General features: G+C 40.6%; 1 protein-coding gene across 1 annotated transcript in view; it reads right to left on the bottom strand.

Annotated features, from left to right (window-relative positions):
* The window catches only part of LOC108703904, a 44,027-nt gene extending 22,398 nt beyond the window's left edge, over positions 1-21,629 (bottom strand). Inside the window, exons 1-5 of the mRNA XM_041575911.1 lie at positions 21,457-21,629; positions 9,413-9,742; positions 8,512-8,811; positions 7,544-7,828; positions 558-671 (exon numbers count right to left, since the gene is read on the bottom strand). Of these exons, the coding sequence (XP_041431845.1) occupies positions 558-671; positions 7,544-7,828; positions 8,512-8,811; positions 9,413-9,742; positions 21,457-21,529 (1,102 nt within the window). The 5' untranslated portion in view covers positions 21,530-21,629. The remainder of the gene's footprint in view (positions 1-557; positions 672-7,543; positions 7,829-8,511; positions 8,812-9,412; positions 9,743-21,456) is intronic.
* Between the last annotated feature and the right edge of the window lie 374 nt (positions 21,630-22,003).

Raw genomic sequence — 22,003 nt, 5'->3', positions numbered from 1 at the left:
TTAATAGGATCATTAAGTCCCCGGACATTCCATGTTACAAGTTTTATGTTACCCGCCATAGTTTATACTATAAGGGTCTCCTGCTTGTCCCCCTGTGGATTCCATCTTGGACAATGCTCCCATTGCATATATCTTTACCAAACCTTTCGTACTCATGTATACCTTTGCAGATGGTACTTTTTTGAATTAATGCCAGGTTTCAAATTGATTTAGTACTTTTCAGAATTTTGATTAGCAGGAGAATTTTTCACAATTTGTATAAATATTGCCTGGTGGTTCTGGGGGCTTTATCCTACTCTCAGTGGCTCTCTTGACTGAGACTTTTTTATTTCCCACCTAGAAAAGACTAATAGATCCGGAGAGCTATCCTTACCCTTAATCATTAGAAGCAAAGATTGTTTTTTTCAAACTTTTCCAAGCTTGGCTTTAGAGAAAGTAGATCAAAATGAGTCTCTTAAAGGTTCATGTGTCTCAAGTTTCAAATGATAAAGACTAAATCACCTGCTTTCAAAATAATAATTCATTCCATTTACCCACAGAAAGAGACAGTGACTTACATTTCTTTTTGTAGATGAGAAACCAGAGCCCCGCAGTGATCCCGGCCACTGTCAGCAGCATGGTGAGAAATATGGCCCCCGCAATGTTCCCTGCAGAATATTTTGCCCCATCATCTGAAAGAGAATCCAGAAGAAAACATCTAATAAATTGCTACATGTAACTGTCATTACATAGTGAGAATCTGACAGCCAGAGTCCCCAATTGCAATAAATAGTGTTAAATGTTATAGTTGTCATATAGGCTTAAAGTGGAAAAAAGAAAGGGCTGATGGGAATTGTCCTTGCCAGGGGCCCACTGAGAGATTCTCATACTTGTTCCCAGTGTTGGACTGGGGGGGGGGTAAGGGCCCACTGGGTCTGCCACAATAAGGACCCACAAACTACTGGGCTTCCGCCACTTCCATGAGCCTCCTGCTGCATCCCCTTCCACTTCCCTCCATTGTATAACATTGTATTTATTATTCAGTCACAATCAGGTCAGTCAACTGTGGGGAGCTGGTCTGTGCCAGTTGGGCTGAAGCCAACCATATCCAACCAGTCCTCCTTGCTTGGCCCTGTCTGACCCTGTAAACAAATGATTACTGCACAGACCTAGAACTCACAGTGCAAACAGAGCACCTTTAATTAGTGACTACTACAAGCAATAACATCATTCTGGCTGGTCATTATATTGGATTTGTGCTGTTCTTACAACTGAAGAAAATATATTAAGATAAATGGCCAGGGGGGACAGATAATTCCTGCATGGAGCAACTCTACTATAAATGAAAGTTCAATTTGGGGATTAGGTAGAGGCCCTGGCCTAGCCACTCGCCAGTAATATACAATTTGAAAAAGATTGATGCCAATACCTTGTCTGTTGCAAATGGGGGGTTCCCAATCTTTATTCCATTCACAATGATCATTATGAAGAGTCATGAGCACCATTGAATAAAGATTGGGAACCCCCCATTTGCAGCAGACAATGTATTGGCAACTCTACTATAACCTGACCTGCCATTTTGTCTGTATCAATTACAGGGATTTCTGAATAATCTTCATGGATTACTGAGAAATTGATGTGAGAAAAATGTGTGTTGATTCTTTATACTTACCTTGCCTTGTTGCTGTTTGATTTCCACAGTGCAGAACTTCACTTGTTATCCATTAGGAGCTATACCAAGAATCAGAGCCCAAACAAGAATTGTACTTCCCTGCAGGATTGGCCTGAATCCAATATGGTGGCTAGTTAGTGGGTATGAGGGATAATGCACAGACTTACAATAGGGGATACGCTGTAAGTATAGGGGGTTATACCCAGAATCAGAGGCCTGAGGGATAGAATAAGAACTGTACTTCCCTGCTGGGTTGGCCTGAATCCAATATGGTGGCTGGTTATTGGGTATGGGGGGTGGAGGATAATGCTCAGACTTACATTAGGGGATACACTGTGAGTATGGGGGCTATACCCAGAATCAGAGCTCTGAGGGATAAAACTGTGATCCTGATGGAAGAGTTGGAAATATAACCACTAATGATCTCTGTTTACCTCCCTATAATGGGACTCTGAACTCCCATCTTGTCTTTCCTGGGACACACACAGTAACAGAAGAAATGGAAACTGAAATAATAATCTACAGGAATCCCCACATATCAGCAGTCAGTCACAAGATGTTTATTCCTACCATTGTTGCAAAGGGTCCCTGACCCCTCACATGACTCATTTGCAAGAAAAAGAAACCAGAAGTGAGATTTTGCACAATAACCTGGGCCAGCACACAAAAAGGGGGATTTTATTCTTATGAAAGAGGTGCTGACACCAGATTAAGGCAATCATTTCCCAATGAAGCGTTAAATAGTAACTGCAGGGTTAGTAGAACATACAGTAAAGCCTCTCTCTCTCTCTCTCTCTCTCTCTCTCTCTCTCTCTCTCTCTCTCTCTCTATATATATATATATATATACAGTTCAGGCTGTGGTACAATCCAATCCAGCAGAGTTTTACTGCCTGGGTGCTCTCATATATAGTGTAGATAGTCATGTTCCAAGGAATGACGCACTCCAGGACTTCATAATGAGATCAAGCAAAGTGAAGTTTATTTGTCAACGTTTTGGTCCAGTCTGGACCTTTCTCCAGACACATATATATTTATATATAACAATAGGAATGGTGCACTCCGTAGACAAAATTATTACCTGGGTGCCAGCATGGGAAATAAGCAGTGAAAAAGGATTGCGGCACTCACAGGGTTTTTATCCAGCCCAGCCATGGAGTGTGTGGTATTCAGGACACGATCGCTGTCAAATCGGTTCTCAGTGTCGCTGCACAAAAGTTGAAAGAACTAGAGGGTAAATAGACTCCAGGCCTGTCATCAGGGTAAAGGATTACTGTTACTGGTACACATCAGTACTCCCACTTGCGGTGGGGGATGGTATGCCCGGCGCTGCACCACTCCGGCAAGGTGGGTGGCTATCAGATACACAGAGTACTTTGACCACAACTCACATGCTACTGTGTTGCTAGGACCCGTCACGTATGGAAACACATAGGAGTCTAGTGGCTACTGGTTGGTCCGGTGCCCCAGTACTGCGTAGGGTTAAAAAAACAGATAACAGGACAGAACATGAACAAAAGGAAAGATGGGGGTTAAGGGATGGAGGAAGCACAAAGAAATGTTTCAATAAAAATCATAAAGCTGAAGCAAATAAAGAGAGCTACAAATGTAGCTTGTAAGCTTGTCAGAGAAAGTCTATAATGAGGATCTCTTACACCAGCAACTGCAGAGGGCCCTAACACATACTCAGGCGGACTTGATAAGTGAAAAACCGCATGTTACTAAATCAGAGAATACACAGTTCATTTTCACCACCACATACTCACATCTGTCCAAGGACCTAAAGAAGTGTGTGCAAAAAATTGGCCAATTATCGCCATGGACGAGACACTTTCCTTACACCATGTCCCAGCACCTATGTTTGGCCACAGCAGGAATCGTAGCCTGAAAGATATTCTGGTGAAAACTGACTTTGTGAACAGAACTAAGGAAGCCCCGAATTGGCTCTCGGGTCAACAGAAATTGGGGTGCTACCGGTGCCCTGACTGCACGATGTGTAGATCTATGTTTACTGGCAAAGACTTCCCCCACCCACATACTGGAAAACGCATAAAAATACAGTATTGATTGACTTGCACCACATCGTTTGTGGCTTACATTGTAACTTGCCCGTGTGGCCTCTATTATGTAGGCAAAGCCACTACACCACTGAAGGACAGGATCGCACACCACAGGTCAGCTATAAGTAAAGCCCTAAAAGAAAAAACCTCTAGATATTTTCTACAAATGGGCCACACCCTACCCACTTTCCGTTGTATGGCGATCGATCACCAACCCCCTTTGGCGACAGGGAGCAACAGAGATTTGGCCCTCCTTAGACGGGAGTCGAGATATCGCCTAGACACAGTCGCTCCCCGTAGATTGAACGAAACCCTCCCCCTTGGCTGCCTTATATGAATCCTTGGATTGAACTTCTATATGGGGATAGCTGATATCACTAAGTACATAACTCTGGACAATGGCGATATTGATATATTCATTATAGCCCCTCTCTAGAAAACGTGTAAATGTCTCTCAACGTTGTAACAGTGTCTTTTGAGGGTTACTGTTGTTGCGTATAGTCCGTAAGAATTGTGAGTATGGGAGGGCTCTGGAGGTGGCTGGTGGGTGGTCGCTGCTAGCGTGCAACATCGTATTACGATCCGTTGGTTTCCTATACAGACTGGTACCTAAGCCCTGTTCTGTTTTAGAACATATACACCCACCGCTGCTCAGTGATAGGTCGCCAGGCCCGCCTTTGTCACGCACTGACAGTTAGAGCATGAGTTGGGGGAGTGGCCTTTATACTGACACTTTGCACTCACAGTACTGCGCTCTTGTTTTCTTTTTCTCTTAATCTTTTTTGTGCGTTTCACCCTGCTCTTATACCTTTCCCCTTGTGCCTTTTAGATTATATCACTGGCTAATAGATTTGAGCACTTTCACTGACAACTGTATGTTGCCTAGCAACAGATTTTGGCACCATTTCAAGGCTTTATTACCTCTAGGGGGTTGTGGGTGCTGGATGTTTGTTTGTTTGTTTTTGCTCCTGACGAAGATCCCTGTGGGGGATCGAAACGTTGAGGCTTAATAATAAAACATTTTTTGTTTTTTCACTAAAACCTTGTGAGTGCCGCAATCCTTTTTCACTATATATATATATATATATATATATATATATATATATATATATATATATATATATATATATATATATATATATACTGTATATATACTGTATATATATAATATATATACACATACACTGACTGCACCCGGGCATATTTGAACTAAGTATCGAGAGTACTGACTCCTCTATGGATGGATATATTTATTTATATATATAACCCCAGCTCTAAGCTCATTCTCTGCCCATTGTAAGTCAGCTGGTAAGTGAAAACTCACAACTAAATGTAACTCTGGGACAATGAGACTCTCATATTGAGCTGGATATGAGCAAATGATTCCTGGAATGAGCAAATGAAAATGTTGCCGTGAAAATGTTTGTTTTTCCTATTAAATTCAATGCATGTTGTGCAAAATTAGAGGTAAAAAGACGCCCATTGACTTTGATGTGTTTTGTTAATTTTTCAGTGTTTTGCTCATCACTATACAATAACCATTGAGTTGAAGTGAGAGGGAGATACAGCGCCAAATTCTCATAAACTGAGATTAAGGAACAGAAAGGCAAAAACAGACTCTGTAGGTCACATAAGACAAATGCAAAACCAAGGGAGTAACTTGGTTCCAGTCTTGGTGAGCTCTTCTGCCTAAAACATCAGATTTAATCACACTAGAATCCACAGACTCCCACAAATGTAGAACTCAGAGAAGCATCTGGTAAGGACAGATCTAGTTGTAATCAGATGAACCAGATAATCAACCATAAAACAAGGGACAAGGGCAAGGGCAGGAACCATAAATAAAGGAGTATAAAGAAAACAGGAATCAGGCCCTGGTATTTCATATACTAAATTTGGCATTTGCCCAAATCCATAGTCAGTCTTGTGCTGTACCCAGTTACCATTAGGGATGTTGCGGACTGTTCGACCACAAACTAATTCGCGCGAACATCGGCCGTTCGCGTCCACCGAATGTTCGCGAACGTCGCGCGACGTTCGCCAATTTGGGTTCGCCTTAGCTGGCGCTTATTTTTGACCTCTCACCCCAGACCAGCAGATACATGGCAGCCAATCAGGAAGCTCTCCCTCCTGGACCACCCCCACACCCCCTGGACCACTCCCCTTCCATATATAAACTGAAGCCCTGCAGCGTTTTTTCATTCTGCCTGTGTGTGCTTGGAAGAGCTAGTGTAGGGAGAGAGCTGTTAGTGATTTGAGGGACAGTTGATAGTAACTTTGCGTCTTTGCTGGCTAGTAATCTACTTGATACTGCTCTGTATTGTAGGGACAGAAGTCTGCAGGGATTTGAGGGACATTTTAGGTTAGTTAGCTTTGCTGGCTAGTAATCTACCTTCTACTGCAGTGCTCTGTATGTAGCTGCTGTGGGCACTGCTGCTGATCTCTCATCTGCTGACTGCTGTAATAACCCAATAGTCCTTGTAAGGACTGCTTTTATTTTCTTTTTTGTTTTTTTACTTTGCTACTATAAGAGCCCAGTGCTATTAGTCTAGCTGTGTTGGGGAGTGGGACTGGTGTGCTGCTCCTCCTAGTAATTCACCACTACCAGCACCAACCAGAGTCAAAATTGTTACAAAGTATCTTATTTGCACCTGTTAGCTGTTCTGAGCTCTCTGCCAAAAGCTAATTAAGTTAGAAACTGTTTTTTTTCTGGCTGTTCAGTGCAGATAAGAGAGGGACTTTCCAGTACAAAAGAGGGACAGGGGGTTGAGTGGTCAAAAGAGGGACAGTTGGGAGGTATGCAAGTGCCACCTAGCTGTGTGATGATGTTTTTACAGCAGCAATAATATATTCCGTATCCACTACTGTATACGTTGCCCTTGCAGGCATTGTTTGCCCAGTCTTTAACCAAGTGCCACCTAGCTGTGTGAGCTTTTTCACATTCCGTGTCCAGAAACATCACCTGAGTGACGTAGTGTGATTTCTGCCCTTTACAGCACAAAACGCAGCGCTGTGTCAACAATGTATTTTTCAGATACATTTTTGCCCTTGATCCCCCTCTGGCATGCCACTGTCCAGGTCGTTGCACCCTTTAAACAACTTTAAAATCATTTTTCTGGCCATAAATGTCTTTTCTAGCTTTTAAAATTCGCCTTCCCATTGAAGTCTATGGGGTTCGCGACGTTCGCGAACCGTTCGCATTTTTGGACGCAAGTTCGCGAATATGTTCGCGAACATTTTTTCCGCCGTTCGCTACATCCCTAGTTACCATCTGACTTGGCCTACAACAGTTAGAGAGTAAGTTTAGAGCTAGGTGTATATAGGGAGGCTCATGGGAAAATCAGATAAAGAGCAGCTCAGCAGACTAAAGTAAAAGAAAGTATAGAAGCAGGACGTAGCTTTCTCTTCATATAGAAGTATCACATAGTAACCTGCAGGTCCCTGGTTCAGATCCAGACCAGATGTTACACGGCAGTTTCATTTCACCAACTGCACATCAGCAAAACTGGAAACTCTGAACTTATAGGGGCCCATCAACCCCTACAGACCCAAGAACTGCCATCCTGTGAATGTATTGCCACACTGCAGTAATATGTCTCCTGTTGGATAGAACATTTACTTTTCTCTGTTGGGTTTTTTTCTTTTGAAAATCATATGAAATACAAAAATGATGAGCACTTTCTAGATTTCAGCATTTGCAGCTGTGGATTTGAACCAAAAAAAACACAATATAATTGGAAGCAGATATTGGTTGGTGGCACAGTCAGTAGGAACACAAGGCTGACACAGGGATACAGTGAGGGGACAGTATATTGGGTTTGGGGGTCACTCACCCTCTTGTCTCAGCTGTAGAGTCTCAGTGATGGGATGTAGCAGAGTCTCATGTTCCACCACACAGGAGATGTTTCCTTCTTGGCTCCCACTCGTTGGGTTGATCAAATAATAGGAACCTTTTTTATACCCCCCATCTTTGCTTTTCCTCGGATCTTCAGCAATTTTCCCATTCAGGATCCATTTTATCTGCACTGGTTCTGGTTGGAACTGACTCGCTTCACACACCAATACCTGCTCCGGCCGTCCATTGATCTTGGCTGAATAGACTTGTACTGACGGAGGCACTGGGGAGACACGGCTCACAATTAAGTGTAGGAAATATATCATGGTACTTGTGTCTGACTTCTACACTGGTTCTGGCCCAATACTAAACACTACTTGTTCCTTTATCCTCTCTCTGTGCTCTGGTTTCCTCCAAAGAAATACAAGATTAGTTCTTGATAAATCTGATCCTACTGTCTGTGTGAATGTGTTTGGGACCCAATATGTGAAGCTATACCGGGGCAAGGACTGATGGGAATGATGTAAACGAAAATCTCACCATCAGCATAGGAAGGGGGTCTTTACTGTAAGGGCAGTCAGGTTATGGGATTCCCTACCAAGAGAGGGGGAATGAGTGATTCATTGGTGGGGAGGAAAGGAGATCTCACCATCAGCATAGGAAGGGGATCTTTACTGTAAGAACAGTCAGGTTATGGGATTCCCTACCAAGAGAGGGGGAATGAGTGATCCATTGGTGGGGAGGAAAGGAGATCTCACCATCAGCATAGGAAGGGGGTCTTTACTGTAAGGGCAGTCAGGTTATGGGATTCCCTACCAAGAGAGGGAATGAGTGATTCATTAGTGGGGAGGAAAGGAGATTTCACCATCAGCATAGGAAGGGGTTCTTTACTTGATCCAAAGAGAGAGAGAAAGACCCAAACTGACCCAATGTTTCACTATATAACATTAATAAAAGTGCACTCACCTCCATACTTCACCTTGTAACCATCTTGCCTGGGGGTGGGGAGGGATTCATGTTGCACCTGACAGACAATCTCTGGGTTATTCAGGGTGTCGGAGGGGGTGAGAGTCAGGGTGCTGTTCTGTCGGAACGTTCCATCTGCATTCCGCTGAAGGGGCCCCAGAGCTGAGTTGGCCAATAGCTTCCCATTCCTGAGCCAAGTCACAGTGATGGATTGTGGGTAGAAATCAGTTACTGAGCACTGAAGGGATGTTCCCTGGTTCTTAAGGAGAATTCTCTTAGCAACCACAACCTCTGGCACCGCTAGGGACAAGGACACAGATACACAATTTGCAGAGAAACGAGAAAACAGAAGAAATATGGAAAGAAGGTTAAAAAGTGAGAGGTGTCTGTGAACAGAATATGCTGAGGGGCTCCTAGTCCCCCCACTCAGCACTGTTCCTTTGTTACATTGTAATTCACTATCATTTCAAATCTACCAGATCAATAAGATAATAAATGTAACTTAATCATTAGTATCCTATGTAGATCCCCTTAAAGGTTGATTAGAGGTGGTTCTTAGGGTAAGGTGAGTTTGGTCTGAACAAGTATTTATAAATTGTCACTCACTCTTTGTACCTGTCCAGTTTCCTACCTATTTACAAACAGTTATTACCCAGCAACCCTTGGTTTAGAGAGCAATTGCTTATTGTACTGTATCAAACACTTTGGCACAACCTAATGGAGATAAAGAGAAGGGTTAAAATTGTGCTCAGCCACACGAAATCTCTCATTAGCCAAAACAGCTGCCAAACTTCAAGCTTGTAGAAGAAATATTTTGGTAAACCAAATTTTGAGGGGTTCATCATTCTGTAACTGTGAGGGAGTGAATGTAGGAGGATGTTCCCAGTTCCTTGGTTCCTACCATGAATGTGCAGCCTGATCTCCTTATGTTGGGTGTTTGGGCTGTAAATGACTGAGCACCTGTAGGTTCCTCTATCAGAGATGGTCACGTTGGAGAGAGACAATGAGGCATTGCCTTCCAGTATAAGTTTCTCATCTATGGATAACCGGGGGCTGGAAACCTTCCCTTTGTTGTCATATCTCAGAATCTCCTTGTCTCCAAAATGCCACAAGAGAGCGAGGAACTTGGGATTCACTGGAGGATTATCCACTCGGAATGTGCAGGGAAGTAGGACATCTCTTCCAATCAGGGAGGACTGAGAGGAGGGGGCTGTTACCTCCAGAGCTGAACCTAATTACGGAAAGAAATACTTTGAATTGTTATCATCAAACATGTGTGATTATTTACAGACAAAGTAGGATCGTATTGAATGAATACAGGAGCCCAGGATCTCTGGGAAGCACCAGAGCTGGTTCTACACAAGAAGGAATTAGAATGTACCAGTAGATGCCACCAACCACTGAATGTTCCTTCATTACATGACACGGTCCCTCCATCAACTCACTGTCCCATGTAACACAAAGTTTTTTGGGATGAAGATGTAGTTGCTGTTGTGGATCTGTGGGGGGGGGCTATTAACATAATAGTTACATAGTCAGTTACATAGTTACATAGTTAAATTGGGTTGAAAAAAGACAAAGTCCATCAAGTTCAACCCCTCCAAATGAAAACCCAGCCCCATACACACACCCCTCCCTACTTTTAATTAAATTCTATATACCCATATCTATACTAACTATAGAGTTTAGTATCACAATAGCCTTTGTATTATGTCTGTCCAAGAAATCATCCAAGTCCCTCTTATAGTCATTAACTGAATCATCACCCGGCAGTGCATTCCCCAACCTCACTGTCCTCACTGTGATGAACCCCTACTCTGTTCCTTTAAATGAAACTTCTTTTCCTCTAGTCTGAAGGGGAGGCCTCTGGTACGTGATTCTCTTTATGGGTAAAAAGGTCCCCTGCTATTTGTCTATAATGTCCTCTAATGTACTTGTAAAGTCTAATCATGTCCCCTCACAAGCGCCTTTTTTCCAGAGAAAACAACCCCAACCTTGTCAGTCTCCCCTCATAATTTAACTCTTCCCTCCCTCTAACCAGTTTAGTTGCACTTAGTCTCTGCACTCTCTCCAGCTCATTTATATCCCTCTTAAGGACTGGAGTCCAAAACTGCCCCCATACTCCAGATGAGGTCTCACCAGGGACCTATAAAGAGGTAGAATTATGTTTCATCCCTTGAGTTAATGCCCTTTTTTATACAAGAACTTTATTTGCTTTAGTAGCCACAGAATGACACTGCCCAGAATTAGACAACTTGTTATCTACAAAGACCCCAAGATCCTTCTCATTTAAGGAAACTCCCAACACACTGCCATTTAGTGTAGAACTTGCATTTATATTATTTTTGCCAAAGTGCATAACCTGCATTTATCAACATTGAACCTCATTTTCCAGTTTGCTGCCCAGTTTTCCAGTTTAGACAAATCACTGTGCAAAGTGGCAGCATCCTGCATGGAACCTATAGTTCTGCACAATTTAGTATCATCTGCAAAAATAGTAACAGTACTTTCAATGGCCACCTCCAGGTCATTAATAAACAAGTTGAAAAGCAAGGGACCTAGTACAGAGCCCTGCGGTACTCCACTAACAACACTGGTCCAATTAGAAAATGTTCCATTTCCCACCACTCTTTGTAGTCTATCTTTTAGCCAGTTCTCTATCCAGGTACAAATACTATGTTCCAGGCCAACATTCCTTCATTTAACCAGTAACCTTTTGTGTGGCACTGTATCAAATGCTTTAGCAAAGTCTAAGTAAATCACATCCACTGCCATCCCAGAATCAAGGTCTCTACTTACCTTCTCATAAAAAGAAATTAAGTTAGTCTGGCAAGATCTATTACGCATAAAACCATGCTGGCACAAACTCATAGTATTATGATTTGCTATGAAGTCCAGTATCTTATCCTTTATTAACCCTTCGAAAAGCTTTCCTACCACGGACGTCAGACTAACTGGCCTATAGTTTTGAGGCTGAGAACGGGATCCTTTTTTGAATAGAGGCACCACATTAGCAATTCGCCAGTCTCTCGGCACTATGCCAGACCTCAATGAATCCTGAAAAATTAAGTAAAGAGGTTTGGCAATCACAGAGCTAAGGTCGCTAATTACCCTGGGATGAATACCATCTGGCCCTGGACCTTTGTAAATCTTAACATGTTCTAGTCTCTTTTGAATTTCCTCATGTGTGAACCATGCATCATTAGTTGTATTACTAGAATTGGGACTGTTAAGAAGGAAACCTTCACTTACTGGTTCCTCATTTGTGTAGACAGATGAAAAATATGAGTTCAGAATCTGCGCTTTTATTTTGTTTTCATCAACCAGCTGACCCCCCTCTGATAGTAAGGGTCCCACCCCTTCCTGCTTCATTTTTTTACTATTAACATATTTAAAAAATAATTTTGGATTTTTTTTTTACTGCTTGCTGCAATATCCTTTTCTATAGCAATTTTAGCTTGCCTTATAGCTTCTTTGCATGATTTATTGGCCTCATTGTAACTTATAAATGTTTCGGCTGTACCAGCAAACTTGAAAGCCTTAAAAGCAGGTATTTTCTTACCCACCTCAACACCAACACTTCTATTGAACCAAAACGGTTTTGCTTTGCAACGACGTTCCTTTCTTACATATGGAATATAGTGACAAGTAGATTTATTAAGCAGCATTTTAAAGACTTCCCATTTTTGTTCTGTGTTTAACCCTGTGAAAAGCATTTCCCACTTAATATGTTGCAGAGATGCCCTTATACTGTCACAGTTTGCACGTCTGAAATGTAGTGTTTTAGTTGGTCCCTTATAGAATTGCTTCTGCAACAGAATCTCAAAGGAGACCATGTTATGATCACTATTCCCTAAATGCCCCTCACCCACACAAATGTTAGAGATGAGTTCAGTATTATTAGTTATTACAGGTACAAAAGAGAGTTATTCCTAGTAGGTTCTTGAACGAGCTGGAATAAAAAGTTGTCATTCAGCATATTTACAAACCTACTAGCTTTTTGTGTCTTAGCAACCCCATTACCCCAGTCAATGTCTGGATAATTGAAGTCACCCATAGCAAGAACTTGACCCAGCTGTGAAGCCGCTTGTATGTGCAAGAGTAGCTGGGCTTCATACTCGACACTTATACCAGGTGGTTTATAACATACACCAATGAGAATTCTCTTTGTTACCTTTTGCCCAGTCAAAATCTCTACCCAGAGGGATTCTACACCCTCACCAGTGGCAGCTATTGTTATTTCTTTAGCGCATGGCTTTAATTCCGGCTTTACATACAAACACACTCCTCCACCCGCTATTTAATCCCTCTGTCCCTCCTAAAAAGGGTGTAACCATTTAAATTCACAATCCAGTCACATGTTTCATCCCACCAGGTCTCAGTGATACCAATTATATCATAATGTTTAGAGCAATTAATTCTAGGTCTCCCATTTTACCTGACAAACTCCGTGCATTTGCAGCATACAGCCGAGGTTACTACTTTTACTTGTGAAATTTGCATTACTTAGTGGAGAATTATATGTTAAGTTAGTATTATTCTGTTTTCCTTGTAACAGAGGGACCTCCTTAGCTGGTAAACTGTATGCCCCCCTCACTCCTCCCCCATGACCCCTTACTAACCCCACTGCCCCGTCTACCCTAGCTTCCCCATAATTCTTTATCTCACCCCCCCTTGCCTATTTTAAACACTCCTCCAACCTCTTAGCCATTCTTTCCCCTAGCACCGCGGACCCCCTTCCATTGAGGTGCAAACCGTCACGACTGTATAGGTTGTACCCCAAGGAAAAGTCAGCCCAGTGCTCTAGGAACCCAAACCCTTCCTTCCTACACCAAGACTTGAGCCACACATTTAGCTCCCTAAACTCCCGCTGTTTTCCTAAACTTGCACGTGGCACAGGCACAATTTCAGAAAAGATGACATTGGAAGACCTTTCCTTGATCTTAGAGCCTAGATCCCTGAAATCATTCTTTAAGGTCTTCCATCTACCATTTATTTTGTCATTAGTACCGATATGCACTAAGACAGTTGGGTCATGCCCAGCCCCACCCAATAATTTGTCTATCCGATCAACCACATGCCGAACCCTGGCACCAGGTAGACAGCAAACTGTTCGGTTGTAGCGATCCGGACGACAAATTACCCTATCCACTTTCCTAATAATTGAGTCCCCTACAACCACAATCTGCTTAGGACTGACTCTACTCTCCTCCCCACCACTACTAGAGAAACTGGTCTCCCGGCTGTTAGAGAGATCAGCCCCATCTAGAATTGCCAATCCAGAGTTCATACTCCCATCATCTTCTCACAATCTGGCAAATTTGTTGCGATGTATAAGCTCCGTATCAGCCTCCATTTTCCTTTTGCCCACCTTAGATTTTCTAACTGTCACCCAGCTAACTGCCTCAATATCCTGCTGCTGTTCTGTTCCCCCCAAACTATCTGACCCCACTAGGTCCTGCTCAGTGAGCAAAAGACTCCTTTCAAGATTGTCAATCGACTGCAGTGTTGCAATTTGTTGCTCTAGTGACTCGAACTTGAGCCTCCAAAGTGGCAATTTGCTCACAACCACCACAGAGGTAAGTATTGTGGATCTCTTGTTCCCAACATACATATGGCAGACTGTGCACTGAGTCAGACCTTCAATCTTTCTAGCACTCATTATCCCAGTTACACATCAAAACAGGAATAAAAAAAAAAAAAATTAGGGGTTAGAACAAACTTGACCTAGTTTGAACCTCCTTTTATATGAAACTCCTGTATTTATAACTCCACTTACAGATCCCCCACTTAACGAGCAAACACTTAAGATCAGCTAAACACTAGAGCATGTTCCACTGGAGTCCCAGGGCTTCTATTTATACAGTCTATTTATGACTGAAGGTTGGACCATAACAAGTGGCTTCAAACCAAATAATCTTAATGTCTCTATATCAAGACATGGTTACTAAATGCTTAAGGGTGGTCCACAGTAGTGAGTGGGAGTGTAGTCTCTGGGCAAATCAGAGGGGTATTATTGGACAATGTTTATTTGCCGTTCGACCAAACTTAAAATCTGGTCATTTCTTGAATCCAGAATGAGGCTGGTGTCAGAGCAGATGGAAAACAAGAGTGGTGATTAGATATCTGATTAATAACTTATAGCTGGTCATAGACCAAAGGATAAATGTTGTACAATTTTCATGCCATGTGTGGAGTGTCCCACAATTTTTCAATTTTTAGAAGATGATAATATTAATATATCATGATGGAAGTTACATACAAGTTACATTATATGAACCTGTTGGTTGAAATAAAAGAGTCCAATAACAACGTTCCATTGGTCATGTCTATATCTTGTGGCTCAGAGGAGGAGCTTTTTTTCCAGAGGAAAGTCGGGGTGTGCTGATGGGGTACAGTGCTATCAGATGGATATCTAGAAGCAGTAAGGGCCATGCTAAGTTCTAACATGTTGGGAAATTACTGAGGGGGGGGTGAAATTTAGGGGCAACATGGCAGCAGCCTATGAGGGTTCAGCAGAGATCTGTTTCCCTTGTTAGAGAGTGGGGAACATATTGACTGATGTGATTGTGAGAATATTGGTTTTTATGATGAGGAAATTGAGGTTTTGGAGAAGATTCAGTGCCACCAAAACTCCATAAATCAGGTTCCTGTCACACACTAAATACTCACAAATAAATCCTCCTGTCTTGTCCTTACAGTTCCTTCCCTCAATATTCAATCACCCCATAACTGCACAAGGAACCATCACAGACACCCCCTGTTTCTTCCCTTCACACTCTTCCTCCTGTTCCTCAGCTCCCACTGACCCAACAGAACCCCCTGCCCTGAGATTTTACTTACCGACTCCATTTCACTGGGGTTGTTACAGCCAGAAAGAGTAAAACTCATAAAAATACTTTACTCCCTACTTTTTGAAAGGAAAAAAAACTTTTTGGTGTAGGGTGGGGTAAAAAGAAAAGACTTGGGGAGCAAAGTGTAAAATACAGTAACTGACCCGTACTATTGAGTTTACACTCACACTTACACTTTAGTCATTACAGTCAAGTTTAGGAAAAAGTCAGCAAGCACTCCGGAGACCTCTTGTAGTGAGTAAAAGTTATTGCTTTATTTCAAAGTACATTAAAACCATTGCATCCTGACGCGTTTCGTATCTAAGCGATACGTAGTCATAGGCATAATTTCACAGAAACTTCTAACGGCTTTTAAAGGAGTTTTAAGGAAATGACATCATCCTACGCTAGTAATCCGATCAAAGCCGGTATTTAGCGTTCATTGGAAACTCCTGATATTAACTATTTCATAGCTGTAGTACACCTTAAAATGCCGTTTTTAAACAAATAATCTTAAAACCTTTATATTATAAGGAAAAAATGTTATTGAAACAAAGCTCATCAAAAAAATAGAACCTAAGAGAAATAAATATATAATAATATAATAAAGGTGTAGTATAATAATCAATTCTGTTGAAAACCAAAGAATTAGATTGCTTCACGCTTAAATCATTTTTCTTTCTTTTTCTCTTTTTAAATATATATAATAAATCCATAGGATTTCAGAGCATATTTAGTCAATTAAAATTCTTTTTAGTAACTCTTATTTATTTTCGGCAAACATTTTAAGCCAAAGCTCTGTACGGTTCTATATAGTTAATGAATTTTACTCAGATGGAAACAACTTAACGAGGATAACTAAGGAAAAACTAAGGAAACAATGTAGATCAAAGCTGAAGTTGTAGCTAAAAAATTGAAAGCGTAGCGATCTTGGTTACTAGCGTGATATGTGCCTATAATTAAACATAACTTTTCAAAGAGTCAGTTTTAAAGGCTTATAGTATCAAGAAATGAGACATACTTAAGGAATAGTCAAGAATTTTTAAGCAAATAAACATATAAAGATAAAAATAAAATTAAAATAAAAATAAGAAGTTCAGAAAATAGTGATAAAGTGTTCAGAAAAAGGGGAAGGACTCACACCAGGGTAGTCAAGAGCCTAAACATGACAGGCTATATCAAATCTGAAATTGAGACCTGTAGGCTGTCGAGTCCCTAGTGTGAAAATCCAAAAAGCTTCTCTATGGAGAAGTTTCTCCATTAAGTTTCCTCCTCTATACGCAGGCTCAATTTTTTCTATACCCTGAATATCCAGATATTTAATGTCTCCATTGCCGCATTCCAGAAAATGTCTCGAAACTACTGAGGAATTTCTCTGAGATGTTATATGATTAATATGCTCCCTCATTCTATTCTTTAAATTTCTGGAAGTGCACCCGACATATTGTATGCCACATTTTGAACAACTAAGTAAATAAATAACAAACTTAGTGTTACAATTTATGAAATGATTCATTTTAAAGGATTTGCCTGTGCTGTTACTTTTAAACTCCTTAGATACTAAAATCCTTTCACATGTAACACACCTATTAGCACCACATTTATAGGTGCCTTTCGTTTGTAACCAGGTTCCTCCTTTTACTTTGCCTGGTACAGCACTAGGTGCCAATAGGTTACCTAATGTAGGTGCTCGTCGTGTGACGAATTTACAACCATCCTTGAGAATGTTATGCAGACTTACATCATTGAACAAAATGGGTAAATTTTTCTCAACAATTGTTTTGATCTTCTGGTATTGCCTGCTAAAGGAAGTAATAAACATAGGTTTATCATTTGTTTTGTCGTTATCACTATCTTTATTTCTTGCTTTTTTATGATCATTCAAAAGGGTCATTCGGTCAGTCCTGAACGCTTTTAGAAAAGACGATTCCAGAAGATCAAAGGAATAGTTTCTCTGAAGGAGACGGTTTTTTAGATCAACCGATTTTTTAACGAACTCTTCATCCGTACTACAATTTCGTCGGAGTCGTTGAAATTGTCCGAATGGTATGGCTTTGAAAACATGTTTTGGATGGCATGAGTCAGCTCTGAGTAGTGTATTGCCTGCAGTCTCCTTCCGAAACACTGTACTTACTATTTGCCTACTTCTATGGGTGAGCTCCAGGTCGAGAAAACTAATTTTGTTTTGACTAAATTCACTTGTAAACCGTAAATTACAATCATTCTGATTTATTTTGTCAACAAAATTATTGAACTCAACCTGTGTATCTCCCCAAATAAAAAGCAGATCATCCACATATCTCTTGTAGAATTTTATATGATTTAAGTTGTTCATTATACCTCCAAAAATGCGGGTTTCTTCCCACCAACCCATATACAGGTTGGCATATGTTGGGGCAAATTTTGCTCCCATTGATGTCCCGCATTTTTGGAGGTAATAGTCAGAATCAAATTTAAAGAAATTATGTGTTAGCAAGTATTCCAATGCCTCCAAAATGAAATCAATCACTGTGTCATCATAATTACTGTAGGTGACAAGGTGATATTCCACAGCCTCAAGACCTTTCTTATGTGGGATGCATGTGTACAGGCTCACTACATCAACTGTGGCCCAACTAAACCTTGTTTCATCCCAGTCTAGCTTTTCAAATGTTTGTAAGACATGCTTAGTATCCCGCAAGTAAGAATCCAAACGCTTAACGAGAGGTTGTAATAACATATCTATCAGTTCGGATAGGTTTTCATTTAAGGAGCCTACACATGAAACTATAGGCCTTCCCTCAGGGGGAAATTTGTTCTTGTGAATTTTAGGGAAATGGTGGAAAATGGGAATATTAACATTTTCAGGTGCAAGGTAGTTTTTCACACGATAACTAAACACCCCTCTCTGATAGCCCATTTCCACCAATTTCAATAAAACCTCCCTAAAAACTTTTTGTGGATTATATGTTAGTTTTTGGTATGCATTTTCATCATTTAACTGCCTAAGGGCCTCGTTGATATATTCGCTAGTATCCAAAACAACTACTTTTCCCCCTTTATCCGCCTTACGTATGACTATGGAATGATCAGATTTTAATTCCCTTAATGCCTGTAATTCTTTTGGGCTTAAATTAGAATTTCTTTTTTGTGTGGAACTACTCAGATTGATCAGGTCCTGTTCAATTACATTTTGAAAGATGTCAACACTAGGGCTTCTAAAGTGTACTGGGTAAAAATCCGATTTACCTCGTAGTTCATTTAAAGCCTTCATATCTATACCACAGGTATTTAAAGCCCTGGTGTTAGTTTCACTAGTAAGGGAGTTCAAGGTGTATAATGCTCTTTCATCCTGAAAATCAAAGGGAACTATCTGATTTGCCTCTGAAGCACTTGAGGTAGACGACACTAAGGAGGAGGAAAAGGAAAAAGACGAAGACATAGACATAGAGGATGTAGAGTTTTCAAAATGCTCTATTTCTCCAAGTGAATTTGTGTCAATCACATCTTGTGTATGGTTCTCAATCAAAAAAATATTTTTTTAACACAATCTTACGTATAAACTTATTAACATCAATTAAAGTCTCAAAAACATTAAAGTCCCGCGTGGGTGAAAAAGATAAACCTTTTGCCAAAAGTGTATAGTGATGCTGAGTAAGCGTAAGTTTAGACAGATTTAGTACCGATTCCTCGTGGTTCTCTTGTTCTTGTATGTGGTTTCTTGATGTCCTCCTCTTTGTTCTCTTCCCCCGTCTGGTTGGTTTTGTGGGTCTGTGTTCGGTTTCTTCTGTTGTTGATATTCTATAAATGTGGTGCTAATAGGTGTGTTACATGTGAAAGGATTTTAGTATCTAAGGAGTTTAAAAGTAACAGCACAGGCAAATCCTTTAAAATGAATCATTTCATAAATTGTAACACTAAGTTTGTTATTTATTTACTTAGTTGTTCAAAATGTGGCATACAATATGTCGGGTGCACTTCCAGAAATTTAAAGAATAGAATGAGGGAGCATATTAATCATATAACATCTCAGAGAAATTCCTCAGTAGTTTCGAGACATTTTCTGGAATGCGGCAATGGAGACATTAAATATCTGGATATTCAGGGTATAGAAAAAATTGAGCCTGCGTATAGAGGAGGAAACTTAATGGAGAAACTTCTCCATAGAGAAGCTTTTTGGATTTTCACACTAGGGACTCGACAGCCTACAGGTCTCAATTTCAGATTTGATATAGCCTGTCATGTTTAGGCTCTTGACTACCCTGGTGTGAGTCCTTCCCCTTTTTCTGAACACTTTATCACTATTTTCTGAACTTCTTATTTTTATTTTAATTTTATTTTTATCTTTATATGTTTATTTGCTTAAAAATTCTTGACTATTCCTTAAGTATGTCTCATTTCTTGATACTATAAGCCTTTAAAACTGACTCTTTGAAAAGTTATGTTTAATTATAGGCACATATCACGCTAGTAACCAAGATCGCTATGCTTTCAATTTTTTAGCTACAACTTCAGCTTTGATCTACATTGTTTCCTTAGTTTTTCCTTAGTTATCCTCGTTAAGTTGTTTCCATCTGAGTAAAATTCATTAACTATATAGAACCGTACAGAGCTTTGGCTTAAAATGTTTGCCGAAAATAAATAAGAGTTACTAAAAAGAATTTTAATTGACTAAATATGCTCTGAAATCCTATGGATTTATTATATATATTTAAAAAGAGAAAAAGAAAGAAAAATGATTTAAGCGTGAAGCAATCTAATTCTTTGGTTTTCAACAGAATTGATTATTATACTACACCTTTATTATATTATTATATATTTATTTCTCTTAGGTTCTATTTTTTTGATGAGCTTTGTTTCAATAACATTTTTTCCTTATAATATAAAGGTTTTAAGATTATTTGTTTAAAAACGGCATTTTAAGGTGTACTACAGCTATGAAATAGTTAATATCAGGAGTTTCCAATGAACGCTAAATACCGGCTTTGATCGGATTACTAGCGTAGGATGATGTCATTTCCTTAAAACTCCTTTAAAAGCCGTTAGAAGTTTCTGTGAAATTATGCCTATGACTACGTATCGCTTAGATACGAAACGCGTCAGGATGCAATGGTTTTAATGTACTTTGAAATAAAGCAATAACTTTTACTCACTACAAGAGGTCTCCGGAGTGCTTGCTGACTTTTTCCTAAACTTCACAAGTGCATACACCCGCAGCTACGGGTTCGGGGCGATGCACCCGGACCACTTGAGACGTCGGGTGAGTGCTTTTCCCTCTTTTACTTGAGACTCCACACCATAATCTTCATTTATGTGATTGACCTGGGGTTTGTACACCCAGGTCACTGCTGTTACCGGGTGAGATATTTCCCATTGCTCATCCAGCGAACATATCCAGTAGCATTTTGCAATTTGTATTAGGACTGTGCAGCTGTTTATTTTTTTCATTTTTTTTTCACTTGTTAGTCATTACAGTCAGACTCCAGACTTAGCTCCTGGCAGATTATTGCCCATCATATTGTCAGTGTTACTAACTCGTCCCTGTAATTGAGATTCAGCTTTATCTACACAGGTTGGATCTGACACATTCATCTCAATGGGAAGAGACACACAGACTCCCAGTGTCCCACTCTCAGCAGTTCCACACTGTTTTCCAACTTTCCCCAATCTCAGCAGCCGCTCCCTGACATCATATCTCATGATTATTATACAGACTCACCCCATGTCTCCTGCCCATGTCTCACATTATGTAACATCTCTTATTCTGTATCTTATCTGTTAAAGGGCAAGTGCCCTGCTATTGACAGTGACAGTAGAATAGTCGAGGGATAACAAGTGAATTGGTTAAACTGTAACTGCAGGGAAGGGGCTGTTTTTGTCATTGGTACATTGTGCACTACACAAACACTTTAGCACTTTACAGACACTTTACATGGGGAATGTAAGTGAGTGAAGAGAAGGGTAGGTATGGCGTATGAGGAGATTGAGAAGAGTGCAGGGGAAGAGAGAGAGAGAGAGAGAGAGAGAGAGAGAGAGAGAGAGAGAGAGAGAGAGAGAGAGAGAGAGAGAGAGAGAGAGAGAGAGAGAGAAAGGAGAGACCCCAGTACATGAGAGAGAGGAGAGTAGTACTTACATTGCTGCTGCAGCAGGAGGAGCAGAAAGAAGTAGAGAAATCCCAGCACTTTCCCAGTGACACAATATTCCATGTTCTCGGCTCAGGCACAGACTCCTCTCATTATTCCCTCTCTGTCTGTCTGTCTCACTCTGTCTGTCTGTCTCTTACTCTGTGTGTCTGTGTCTCACTGCTTCCCGTTGCACTTCAACTAACAGGAAACTCATGTCACATGCTCCCATACATATCACACGTCACACACACATGTCCAGAATCTGGACACAAGGATATTTGCACAGTCAGAATAAAAGTGCAAGTGAGAGACATTAGTTCATATTCACACAGTCAATAAGAAATTAAAGGGTAAGTACTACTGCCCCCCACCTTGGTTTCATACCACTTCTGCTTTAAGACTTATGGGCAGGTCCCTCTTTACATCTTGTAATGATTATCTTCTCAGTTGTTTTTTGTACCCAGTGTGTAAGTTCAGTTTATATCAGTAAAGTATCAATCAGAGCTTTGTCCTGTGTTACTGAACTGCAGCTTCTGTCCCATATACTCACACTGA

Source organism: Xenopus laevis, chromosome 9_10L, assembly GCF_017654675.1.
Source record: "Xenopus laevis strain J_2021 chromosome 9_10L, Xenopus_laevis_v10.1, whole genome shotgun sequence".
In the NCBI taxonomy this organism is placed as follows: Eukaryota; Metazoa; Chordata; class Amphibia; order Anura; family Pipidae; genus Xenopus; species Xenopus laevis.
This window is presented reverse-complemented; position numbering and strand designations above follow the sequence as displayed.